This window comes from Corvus brachyrhynchos, unplaced genomic scaffold (assembly GCF_000691975.1).
Source record: "Corvus brachyrhynchos isolate BGI_N302 unplaced genomic scaffold, ASM69197v1 scaffold12, whole genome shotgun sequence".
NCBI lineage: Eukaryota > Metazoa > Chordata > Aves > Passeriformes > Corvidae > Corvus > Corvus brachyrhynchos.
This window is the reverse complement of record NW_008237885.1, coordinates 3,762,645-3,776,348: the sequence shown is the minus strand read 5'-3', so window position 1 is coordinate 3,776,348 and position 13,704 is coordinate 3,762,645. Positions and strand designations below refer to the sequence as shown.

Below are 13,704 nucleotides of genomic sequence, written 5' to 3'. Positions count from 1 at the left end.
GGGATGGTCTACAGTGCAAGTGCCTCAGTGTGGAGAGCTGGGAGTTTGGAGTCAGTCGGGTCAAAGGATTGAAATCTGGACTGGGGAAGTGTGAGGCATGCAGTGCAGATCGCAGTGAGGGTGACTCTATACAGGCAGTCACGTGGATTCTGAGAGCAGTGGTGAACAGGATTTCTAATATTCATAATGAAAATCATTATAAGATGCTTATTACCTCCTGTTTCTTAGAGGCAGAAACTTTATTAAAGGCTGACTCTGACACAAAGCACCTTATTTCGCATGCATGATGTAAACACTAGAGTAGCTAATTAGTAGATAATTTAATGGCTTGTTTTTTGCGGCTTTATTTTCACTCTTTGCTTGAATTGGAATGTCAGAGGATGGAATATCAAGGTTTTCACATGGCAGAAGATTTGTAAAAGCAGCCACATGGATAAATTACTTTGCAAATTGTAAAAATGTGTGTACTGAAGAACATAGAAATTATATTTTTAAATAAATTATGAGGATAAATAGCCTTCAAAAGCATTAAGCTATACGAGGAAAATAAGATACATTGTAGCAATAATATAGCACTTAAAAAAGAGAGTTTCTTACTCTCAGAATTTCAGTGATTCATCCCTGCATTAGAGTTTTAACTTTCTATTGGGATAGTGGACGTGTTCAGCTTCCTGCACCATGGCTTGTAGGTGTACCAGTCCCTGTGTGTTAAACTGCTATTGGAAATCACTTCAGAGGGATTTACGGGGGTATCACTTGCTTTAGTTAATTTCCACATCTGGAGGTTAAATTTTTAATTTTGCACGCCACCATGAAGGCAATGTCAGACTTGTAAATTCTGTGTTGTATTCTTAAAATACCTACTGCTTTTCCTTTATCATAATGATACTGCTGCTAATGTCAGCAAAATGGATTTACTTCAAGGCATACATTTTTATCATGGGCAGTAAACGGTTCTTGTGTATAGAGTCAAACTTTTGTCTTCATAAATATAGAATTATATAAACTCCCAAGTAGCACTCCTTACTAAAATTAATTACTTTTGCTTGGAAACATCATATGACCTAAAGTGTGAAGCAGAAAAGATCCTTTAAAAATTGAGAGAAATTCTGTAGTCTTTAATACTGAAGGTTCAAACATATCCTCCTTTCCACACCTGCTTCATGATGGAAGGACCAGGAATTGTGAAGATTGAAACCAGTGATGTTAGAAGGAATTACTCAGCAAATCAAAGACCATATTATCTGCAATTAGCAAGGGAAATTTGTTTATTTGTCATGGGAATCAGATTACTTGTGTGTAATATTTTAAAGACAAGTATTCATCCAGGATTCTGATAACTCCATTTTTCTTAATAGCCCATATAAATTACCTATTTCATTCTGGTCTCATGCTTTTCTAAATGTGATTTCTAAGGAATCTTCTGTATCTTTTCTACCTGTCTAAATATGCACAGTGGGTTGCTGCTTTAGGATTGGGATTGCTGTATGTAAATAATAACACCTTTTCACACTGTGCAGCAGAAGTGCTTCAACCAACACATGGATAAATGGGATATGAGTTTGCTATGATGTATTTAAACATTTCACCATTCTTCCAGAATGCTCCAATCCAGTCATTAGTAGCTTAACATTTTCCTTCTTAACTTTCTGAAATACGTTATTTAAAACACCTAATTTACATAAGACAATTTATATTTAGGGTACAAAATGTGTAAAGCCTCCCTTTCCCCATAACTATATTCATACTTAGAATGATTTATCAGAGGAAAAAATAGGAAAGATTATTTTAAAGGAATGTTAAATCTTGTAGATTTAGTGGTAGAAAAATAAAAGTTTAAGTACTAAGAGGTGATGTAAGAGCTAAATGTAGCTACAGTCACAAGCAATATGGATTTAAGTTGACTTTTTAGTTGCTTGCTTTTTTTTCCCAATCATAGTCTTCCTATTTTACCTATTATGAAGAAAGAGTGATGTTTATACACACAACTGCAGGATTAGAATTTAGTCCACAGGGCAGATTAAAAAAAATTTCTCACTATGTTTCCTAGAAATCTTGTCATATCTGTCCGTGAAACAACATACTTGAGAACAGAATTTGGATTGGAGTGTTAAATGTTGTATTAATATAATTCAAATTCTCATATATTTTCTTTCATCATATGTTTGTTCCTTGTATTAGAAAGCATTGTTTAGGTAACAGTATTAAAAAAAAAAAAAGATTTTGAATACCACATGATAACAAAGAAGGTGAATAATGCTTTTTGTGCTTGACTATGATCCAGTTGTAAAGTTATAAAAGAGCTGAATTGCCCCTCTGGGATTTCAGTGTGCCCAAAATTTTGAAAAATACTCCCTTCTAGCAATGTCTCCCAACTTAGCAGGGTATTAGGGAGTCAGTGTCATGGATTCATGGGAATGTTTGACATTAGAGAAAGACGCAGGGAGATTAGACTGGAAGTTAGGACTGCTCCATGTAGAAGTTAATACAAGCGTTTTCATTATGAACCTGTCACGAATGGGCTTTCCACTGGTGTGTTTCTAGTGTTTAGAAGTAGTTAGCTTTTTCTAGTCAAGATTTAAAGAAGCACAAGAGTGCCAGCCATGAGCTGTTCCAGCAGTTCAGTATTCTAGAGGATCATAGAATCACAGAACAGTTCGTGTTGGAAAGGATCTCTGAAGGTCATCTGGGCTGCAATAAGCAGGGACATCTTCAACTAGATCAGGTTGCCAAGAGCCCCATCTAACCAGATCTTGAGTGTTTCCAGGGATGGGACATCTGCCACCTGTATCGTGATGTACAATGCATATTCAACATATTTTACCAACATTAGTTAGCACTATTCACAGCTGGAAAAAGATTACAGTGCCAGGGAAATTACATTGTATGACATTAATTAACTGTAATAAGTGTATTCTTCTCACAGAATTTTAATTAGTACCCCCTTCTGTTTACAAGACCAAGTGTTTTAAAGCTTTGGGTATTTTTTCAATGTGTCAATACCCATTTTAAAAAAAAAAAGCTAGCTGTTTTCTAGGTGTTTGTGTTTTGCATAATACTGTTTTATATTGATCAATGTAATTGCCTTTTCCTTAGGTGTTGATCTCCAGGTTTGTACTTCCAAAAATCCAACATGCTGTACCAAAAAGATGGAAGAAAGGTATCAGACTGCAGCAAAGCAAGATATACAGCAAGTGCTTCAAACATCAAGTGCTACATTAAAATTTTTAATATCTCATAATGCAGCTGCTTTTCAAGGTAAAGCTTTCTGCTTTTTATTTCCAAACTTGTTCATACTTTTCTTGATTTTCATCTTTGGTTATTTTATGATGTAATAAGAGGTATCTATTAATTTTTAGCTTCTCCCTAAGCTTTTATGCTTTCAAATAAGGAGTATTAAATCATGCAGGTGATTAGAAACTGCATTGCTTTTGGAATTTGTGACTTTTAAAAAATTATATTTAAGAAAAAGTAAGACATCATTTTAGTAAGATGCTTTGATTTTGATTGTAAACCTGTAACCTGATGTTCCTCTTTAACTTCTTTAATTTGGGCCATACTAAAATGCAAAATTAACGCCTGGAGTGCTACAAAAGAGAGATTTTTGTTATACCATTGTTCCCACCCACTATATTCTTTGTCTTTTTCTAGTAGACATACTTGGGTAGTTTGTTTTTGAGATTTGAGGTTCATTTTTGGGATCTAGTTTTGCAGACTTTTGAATTTCTAAATATAATTGAAAAAAAATTGTAGGTTTGGCAATAGTTGTTTTAATAAACAACACGAAGTTACCTGATAAATAATAGTTATTTGGACTGGTGGTGGGGTTGCTTTTTTGCGATTACCTTTCATATACTATTAATTCCTTTTTGATTTAAATAGGCATAAGTTAATGTGGAAATTGGTTAGGAGCTCAGAAGATGTGAAAATAGTGGAGATATGAGGTTGTATGTGATAGAAAGAGATAGAGAGTTCACATGTGTTGAGGAAAAAGCCCTAAAGTCTTGTCATTTGTCTGTTAATGTGTACTTAGTAGCCTTTATGACCACTTGATTTGAAAGGATAATGTGGTAACTTCATACAGGCTTGGGAAGTTGTCCTTCTGGCAACTCTCTTATTTTTAACCTGTGATGCTGAAATAATTAGCAGAATGGGGTCCTGAAATGGGCAGCAAAGTTGACTTTGGAGTCCTAAAGCCTTCCCTTTTTTAAAATTTAGGCTGTCTTATGCTAAAAACAAGCTAGGGTTGCTCTCTGCCTTTTGGGAGTTTTGCCATTTAGCCTGCCTAACGCAGCTGTCAAAGGGTGTTACAATCAGGGGATCATTGGTAAAATGCACAAAGAAATCCCTCCATCTCTCTTCTGCCTTTGTTCTTCCTTTCAATTTCTGTGTATTAGCTTTTTCTTGGTACTGTAAGAATTAACCAAGAGTTTGGTACATATTATAATATGTTGTATTGCTTTGCTGACCTGGGGCTGTAGACTCTGCAGAGCTCCGTAACCAACTGTGCTTTACTTAAGTGGGGGCTGTTTTATTGTCTCCTCCTTTCTCCCAACCCAAGAGAAAAACCAACATGCAAACCCAGACTTTAGTTACCTAGGTAATATATTTGTGCAATCCCAAGAATTTCAGTCTTCACAAGATTGGGATTTAAATGACAGCTAAATGAAATTAAGTGAAATCAGGACCCAAAACCTGTATATCTGTTGCTTTTATGTCCTGTGGGCCTTAGTCAGTGGTGTATTTGCATAGTGCGTGCAGGGTATATCTCATTCTTAGGTGAATTCTGCCTGAAAGACAAGGACACAAAGGCCTTTGAGGAGAAATAATTGTGGCTCCGTTGTAACAGTCTGAGCAGTTACTCAGAGTTTTAGGTTTTAGGCCCTTCTCAGCTAGTACACAATGAAACTGTGGGCTTGATAGCCCAAGGAGAAGCCATAAACACCATGTCAGAGGCTAATGTGAGATGTGTGCACTTTTAATTCTCCAAGCAGTGCTAATTTACAGTGTAGAAGGGAATTCAAGAAGCAGTGATGTAAAGAAAGGAGCCTGCCTTTGTGGCCTAGTGACTATATATGCTCCCTCTAGAGGGATGGGTTCAGGACTGCTTGACAATTAGGTTTTAATTTTTTGTGAAACACTTGAAAGCAGTTCTTGTTGCAGGCAAGCAAGCCTTGCTTGCCAAACATGTAGTCTAACACTGCTTGCTTCTCCCACTGTCTTTGGTCCATCATTTGCATTTAAACAAATACTTTTCGAAGCATATACTTAAAAGTTGTATCTATTTTATATACCTTAGCATTTAAACAAATACTTTTCGAAGCATATACTTTAAAAGTTGTATCTATTTTATATATCTTTTACACTTCACATATTTTTGAAGTACATGCTTTAGTCTTTAGTAGTTCTGTCTTTATTTTCCTTTTAGGTAAAGAATTATAACTGAGAGAGAATGTTGCATGGATTCTGGTATTATTTAGATTTAAAACTGTGTTTAACCTTGAAGTAATTATTTGTGGAAAAACATGCTATTGAACATACCACTCATTTTTGAAGAATTGCAACCATTGCTAACTAAAATTAAAGCTAAATTATTTCAGATTCAGAATAATCAGATGCTGCTGATGTTTTTTCAGCTTGGAATTCTAGGAACATAGGAAGACATTATATCTGACCTGAATTCAGTTTTGACCCTGCTTTGAGCAGGACTTTGACTGGAGACCTCCTTAAGGTCCTTTCCAATCTGAATTATAGTATGACAGGGTGCCTATCTCACCACCAAATGTTCAGGGATTCCCTTTATGTTTAGATGAGGCTTGGCTTGGCAGCTAGGAGTGTGATTACATCTGCTACTTTGGCAACTGGACAGGTATCTCAGGAGTCACACAGAAAGCATGAAGGGGATTGTTGGGGTGTGTAGAGAAGGGAGCAGATGACATGGACTTTGCCACTGCTGTCACCTGCCTCTTTTCAAAGTATGTTGAGGTTGGATGCCTTAGCTTTAAAGGGGTGGACTGGATCCCAACAGAACAAATAGCTCATGCTTTGTCTCAGTTTCTTACATATTCAGTAGAGAGAAGGAGGCAGTTAAAATAAGTGATCTGTATCTGACTCTGGAGGTCTTCAGAGATGTGTTTTCACTCAGCTTTAAATACAGTCTAAAGATGCTGAGTCTTCAGTATGACTAACTACCAGAGACTTTAGGGTGACTGTAATGGTGAAATGAGGCAGCTGTCTGCCCATCTGTCTGTGTGTGCATGTGTCTTTATATGACAGTAAATTCGTCTATATATAGTGACATATCTTCGCTACCTTCTAATGTTTGTCAAAATTCCGTGGTTCTGTATTGTGGTAAGTGCTGCCTCCTGACAGTAACTATTGGCAATTTTCAAATATTGCAAAAATTCCATGTCTCTTAGGACATGTCAAGCTATGTGGTGCAAAGTGCTCTACTTGTGTACTGCTTCCTACTGAGTACTCTTTCAGTTTTTTCCTTATGTTTCAGGGTGTTTCAGAATGCATGTTTTCTTTTTCATTGTGAATCTGTTTCTTTTTAATACCTTTGAGGAATGGTAAAGGAACAGAAGGACAGGTGATAATGAAGTTAAATAAGATATTAATCTAGTAAGTGGGAGATACATTATGAAGAGCAATAAATCATTTTTCCCTTGGGAAAGGTGACTAGAGAACTTAAGCTGTAAGATAATTGTGTTTCAAGACAGTCATTTGATAGGATAACATTCTTGCACATTTCTGATTTCTAGTATTTCTTATCTTAATATTTGAGGAAGAGATTGTGACGGCCATACAGGGATTGCTATAACATCTCCATTCCAGTAACCATAAACCCAAATCCTTTTTAAACCTTACATTACATGCTGTAGACCTCTCTCTTTCTGTACACACACACACACTTCTTTTGTACGGTTCTTAGATGTTACTCAAAGTTCACACTGACCCTTGTCTATATCTCTAATCAAAAGACTAACAAGTGCCATCAGGGTTACACTCTAGTCACAATGCAGTGCTGGTTTTTGTGTAGAGAAAAAAGAAATCCCTATAATTTCTAAAATTTAGAGAGGAATTGAATAGGCATCTAAGCATCTGGTGATCTGCAGTAGGATGGAGTGCTGTGCAACAGAATAGCAGATCTTGTGTCACTTCACTATTTTTCCACAAGAGAGCTCATAACCCTTTAAAAAGTGGCCATGTATGACATAGAACAAGATAACAGCTAGTCTGGTTGAAAGGGAAATTTAGAGATAAGAATTTAGTTGTGGAGTGCAAAGAAAATGGACTTTCCTTTGTGCTACTATATTTGGCAACTCTAGTGCTGTGGCATGCTTTTTATAAATATGGAAGCATCAATCATTTCTGAATGGGGCTGCCTGTCGCTGAAACAGTGGACTTGGCAAGTGTGTGTCTGTATGCAATAGGTAATAAACTGCACTCCTCAATACAGCATTACCTGACAATTCCTACTGTGTAGGAAAAATTTAATGCCTTTGCCATATAGGTTCTGAAGTATATTGAATCAGACTTTCTTGATGCAGTTTCATGTTTTTTTCTGTGAAATTATTGCTACACAATAGATCAATTTCCACTTTATCCTAGAGCAGAATTAAATGAAGTCAAATTGTTACATCATATTGTTTGAGATCACAGTACAATTATTACATTTAAATAGGATAACGTTTTAGTCAGTAGCTAAAGTAAATTGTATGAACTAGAAAATGTGTTGAAATCTTCTGAGCTGCTTTCTCTGGTAAGCCATAAGAAATAATGGAATTTCTGTTCATCTTTGTAAAACTAAATGTGCCCTGGCACGGATTCAATTGCTTTCCACTTGTGAAGTTTTCTGAGAATGATTTGAAGATCAGAAAACGTCCAGGTAGAGCTGCTGTATCTCTCGTGGTTTCAAATGGTATGTTGCCCTTCAGATCATTTGCAAAATGAATGGCTTTGATGTTCCAACATTTTCTTCTTTCTCATCTCCATAATCCTTTATATTTTAAGTGTGATAGAAATAAGCCTAAACCTAAATACTGGTGAATCCCAACTTCTTTTAATTAAATGGCCTGTAAGGATTCTACTAAAAGACAAAAATGTGGACAGGTTAAGAGACTCCATTTGTCACTCTGTTATATTGAGGGATGAGGGTCTCAAAAATATCTGTGATTCACCAGAGTTATGTTCCTCTTTCTCTGTTGTTCTGCAGCCCTTCCCCACAGCTATGATCATGCTTCCCTCTGGACTGAGGAAGTAAGCAATTTTAATAACGCAGAAGAATGGTTATACCCAGTGATTGGTCTAAGGGACAAAGCTGTTATACAAACTTTATTAACTTCAGAAATCATCTATTCATATTGTATTTTGAGTCCTTTATAATAAAAAAGCAGGATAAACCGGATGCTAATGTAACTTAGATTTGGACCCACTATGTGTATATATACATAAAACACAGCATTAAAGGGCTGCTGTAAGTGCAGAAATCTGGAGATTTAGATTAATACCTAAAATTCCATTATTAACCCTGAATTTTATTTCTTTTATTGCAAGCAAGTCTTATCATTCCGAAGGGATTTGCTTCCACTCTATCTCATTCTTATCTTTAGATACTTATTTGCCTCCATGTGTGCTGTGCCTGTAGGCAGTCCTGGGGTGTGTGTATATATATCTATATATGCATAGGGATTTAATGGGCTTCTGTAACAGTTTTCACCCCATCAGTCTTTTCTTAAATTGTAGTTTTCAAGTGTGCACTTGTGCTCCTGGATTCCAGTCTCAGCCTGTTTGTTTACTATCAATTATTTCTCCTAGTTACAATAATGTCTGAGTTACAGTTAAGCTGATGTTGGTGCACTGTTCAGTCTCGTACTTGGTGAGTACTACGATTTTTTTTTCATATTTTTGTTAGTACCCAGCTCACTACTGCTTTGGTTTATGTTTCTGTAGCACAGCGATCAGTGTAGACATATGCTAATTTAGATGTTTTTATGCTTTATGTTGTTCTTATGCATTAGAAAAAAAAAAGTGAAGTACAAATTTAAATTCCCTTGGGAGAAGTGGCCATAGAAAATTTGCATTTTCATGGATGCCTGCTTCCTGCTTATTCTGAGAACTTTGGGAAACTAATAGCTGGCAAAATGCAGGAGTTTGAAAGAAGACTGAACTCCAGCAGAGAACACAGTATAAAGCTGCTGGTTTTGAATGAATGTTTGGTCTTGTTTCAGAGATAGAATTGCCTGCAGCCTTTTAGATTTCCGAGATTTTCAAATACACATGGAAGTTTTCACTTACTATTTTTATTCTGTGTTAAGAAAAAGAAAAAAACCGAAAGGTTAGCAAGTCTTGTTGAAAGACAGAAGTCAGAACTCAAAATAGTGCTGACACGATAGAGACAAAGTGTGAAAAAATTGTTGTTCAATAGGAGCAAATGCAAGGTGCTCCATTTAGTTGGGGAGGTACAGTGGAAAACGTATAGGGGATAGCTTGTAGTGGATTTGTTCTGTAGAAGAAGTTCTGGGAGTAATGACAGATCAAAAGATGACAAAAGTCAGCAGTTTCATACTGTTGTCAGGCAGAATATCTAGTTCATAGTAGCATAAGTATCTATAAGTATCTAAACAGAAAGACAGCAGAGATCTGTGAATTGAAACCTCTGTTTTGCATTTGTAAACTGGAGAATATTGTTCAGTTTTGGGTAATGTAATTGAAAGACATGGACCAACTGAAAAGAAGAGAGACAAAATATGCTCTGAAATATACGCAGGAGAAACTACATATAAGAAAGTACTTACCTGTACTCCTTTATGGTAGATAAAAACCAGTGGTGTCATACTGGAGCAAAGAAAATATAGGCTCAATATTAGCAAATATTTTCCGAAGACAACATTAAAATGCTTTTGGTTAAAAATTTTGAGGATTCTATGTCTCAGAAACAAGCTGGACAAGAAAACAGTTGCCAAGAATTCCTTGTAAATAAGATTAATTCTGCTTGCGGGCCAGGGGTTAGACTGGACTGCTCAACAGACTTTTCTTGGCCTTAGGTTTAAAATGTGATTTACAAAGAAAAGCTAAGTGATTTGAATGTTTTAACTAGTTCTAAGATTAATCTGTGGGTGTTACGCTCTAGCAAAAAGGGTTTGTTCATTAATCTCTCTCCAAGAAGATTACACAGTTCTTTACTATAACATAATGGGACGGGTTGCTTCAGTCATAACGACTCTTGCAGAATGGGTTTAAATTTAGAATATTATATATCAGCATTAAAAGAACATGAATTTGTTCATATCTCGGTACATGATTTTTTTGCATTGTTAGTCCTACAGTGGAACTATTGTGTATAGAGCTAATAGATCTGTACACCGTCACTTCAACAGATACTTATGCTATTATGAACTACATATTCTACATGAGAAATTCCAAGAATTTTGCAGTTTTTGCAGTACAGACAGTCTTTTTTTTAACCTTTTTTTTTTACAATTTGCTTCTCGGTGAACCTGACATACTGCTTAGAAGTGGAATCATGTACTGCATTTTCAAAGGCTTTGTGAGAGGTAAAACCAGTTTTCTTTCCCAACAGAAGTAAACCTAATGTTATCTGGTCTTACATGGAATTTTTAAAGGTAGGTATGTTTACATCTAGAGTGGATAAATCTGATTTTATTTTAAGTGACTTTTTAAATTAGAAAACCATCTTGTCAAAACAGCAAAACAGAAAAGTGAGGGAGGGTGGAATTGCATCAAATTGGATTTAATCAGGCATTAAAATACATTATTGCAGAATTTAGAAAACCAAGCACTGACTTTTCCTGTAAATAACTATACCTGTTCTTGAAGTGGATGAAATATAGTAAAGAGAGAATTAAGCCAGGTAATATGCAAAAAAGCGCTGTACTGTACACATAAACCTGGGAGGAGAATTTTGCTCCTGTGGAGACAAAAACCCAAGGTTATCTCTGAGGACCTCAGGACTTGCCAAATGTCACTGGAAACCTATGGTTAGACAACTGAGCTGAACCCAGTGTCACCCTTGCCTGTAATGACAGCTCGGACACTTAGCTAAATTTCACATATTTAGATACCTACCCTGAGGTGAGTCTGAAGCTGTGCTCCAGTGAGTTTATTCTACCCACCAAAGTAAGAGCCCTCAGAAGTTCCCTACTCTCTGAAACCTTACAGCCACCCTACCTGACAGCTCAAGGGTGTGAATAAGGTTTGGGAACAAAAGCAGGTTTTTGAGCAGTAAGCTCACACAAGTTTCCAGCCTATCAACTAGTTGGAAGTGATTGCTTTTATCCTGATGTAAATGAAAGCTGGCTTACTCCTTAGAGCATCCCTCCTGCTGGAGAGGTGGAAATGTGCAAGAAGGTTCTGTAAACATATTATCAAATCTATTGTTCACACCTTTGCTTATCATGTGGCAATTTGCTTACATGCAAAATAAGAAGTGATTATCTACTTTTTGTTCTGTTCTTCTTGAATTAAGCAGGAGGGTATGTATGCCTTATAGTGAGGTAGGTGACAGTGATTTTAACAGTGGTAATGAAACAAACTTACTAATATAAAACAGGTCATGAGCAAGTGTAAGTAGCTGTACTTTGATTTTTAAAAGAGCTATTGATACAAGTAATATCCATTTTTTATTAATCTACAAATCTCATCTTGCATTAAAGGCTTGAACTTAGGTCTGTGCAGACTAGAGGAGTGCCATGATAGAGATCTGCTGATCCTCGAGTTCTGGAAGAGAACATTTTGTATTCACTATTTCAGTGCATTTGAAATGCATATGCATTGCAGGTCACAATCCAGCATGCTACAGATTTGCTGTCCATCAGCTGCACAGCCATTCAGCACTTGTACAGTAGCCATTTATGTAGGGCTTTTGGATAGTGTCTAAAAATACAGCAGAATTTACTGAGGAGAGTGGGCTATTTTCTGGGTTATCTACTTTGCAGTGTGTAACTCTTCCCTGTTGCAGCTGTCCTTGTCTGTATAGCTACTTAATATCCACTGTGACAGGAGCAAAGTGAAAAATTAGCTCTGTAGTTTGGTGGTTAGGGTACTTGTGTGCCACAAAGGAAGGGTGCTGCTCCAGTGAGTATTTTTAATTAATTGTATAATTCATAAATACAGTCTGCACTCATAGGCCTGAATCACTGTAGAACAAGTGTTTTTCAAGATATGTAGGAGCTCTGGGCTGGAAATACTTCTAGTGTCCAGATCTCATCAATTTTGTTGCCCTTTTCAGTGAATTCTCTAAGGTCACCAGACCTTAAAAAGAAGGAATTTGCTGAATGGGAGACAATTAACTTAAGTTCTCTTAAGAATGAAGAGAAATGTATCTAAATTTCAGTGGACGTTTCCCTCCACTGCTACCACTGTGATAGCCACGGGCTGGCTGCTTGTGAAAATGAACTTGTGCAAAGTACAGCAAAGATGTTCTGCAGGTACAGGTTTATATATTATGTGGCTGAGAAGATTTCTTTCAAATCAAGTTGATGTGTTATTTTTAAACTGAAGTATGCCAAGTCTTTGTTCCTTATTTGTGTAAAACACATTATGGATATGTAAATATATTTACTTATTGTTAGGTATCTGAAAACAATGAAATATTTGAAGTATTCCTTGTTCTTTATGTTGTGCCTATGAGGTCTTTTGAGTTTTGTAAGATGGAATAATTTAGTTATAATTTACAAGGTTTGTAGATGTACAGAGAAGGACTAGAAATTTGAAGTTATAGCATGGCTTTCCTTTGTGCTTCTGTTATGTCATGACAGTTTTCAACTAAAATAGTTTTCAAACTTATTTTCTTTGTTTTGCCAAACACAATTTTAATGTCATGTTATTTTAAACAAATTGCTGGTAACATAAATTGCCTCATTATCACCAATGAGTAGTTTTTTTCACTCCTGATCTGTTACCTGAAAGTTGCAAGACAGAATCCTATAAGCAAAGTAAGGCGTGGTTCAACCATATTAAAATTCTATGTACATTTTAATTTGATTTCGGCTGTGTGACTGTGTTATACTGAAGCTATTACCTGGCTCAGTGGTCCCACAGACAATTTCCCTTTCTCATTCCGATTTTATTGTAAATGATTGTCAGCATAGTACAGGAAACTGCAAATTCAATTTTGATCAGTCCCATGAGGGACTTGATTCTTCATGACTTATTCTTGTTGTTTTGAAATGAATTGAAATAGCCATCTAATTTAAGGGTTTCCTTCAGAGTAGAGGATTAAAAAAATCTGTAATTTGTTTTATGCAAAGTCTTTTTCTTTATTGTGTTATTAGGTAGAAGCTAATATTTAAGGAAATTTCGTAGTGATTACTCCCTTGAGAAAGATTTAGTTCTTCATTTAATATTTCCATTTTATATTTAATGGTTTATTAAGCTGGCTTTTTTCTTTCTTTCTTTTACACCTGGAGATCATAAACCTGCTGTTTTCTTTTAAAGATAATGTTTTTTTGAGTACTTATTATAATTTAGGGTTTAAAGATAGCTCTTCCTCCACTCACTGCACTTAGTCCTTACTGTGAGGCAGATTAATGACCCCTTTGGTTTAAAGAACTTTGATTTTGCTTCCTCTTTCTGTGCTGTGTTACTCTGGTACAAACTAGCCAAGAACATGGAAGATGAAATAGTGAGAAGTTAGAAGGGCACCATGTAGAGAAAAGGTAACTGTCTAAGAAGAAAATG

At 36.0% G+C, this 13,704-nt stretch overlaps 1 protein-coding gene across 1 annotated transcript in view; it reads left to right on the top strand.

The window, feature by feature from the left end:
* The first annotated feature begins 3,100 nt into the window (after positions 1–3,100).
* The window catches only part of GPC5 (glypican 5), a 601,007-nt gene continuing 590,403 nt past the window's right edge, over positions 3,101–13,704 (top strand). The window contains exon 1 of the mRNA XM_017732641.1: positions 3,101–3,258. Coding sequence (XP_017588130.1) covers positions 3,150–3,258 — 109 coding nt within the window. The 5' untranslated portion in view covers positions 3,101–3,149. The remainder of the gene's footprint in view (positions 3,259–13,704) is intronic.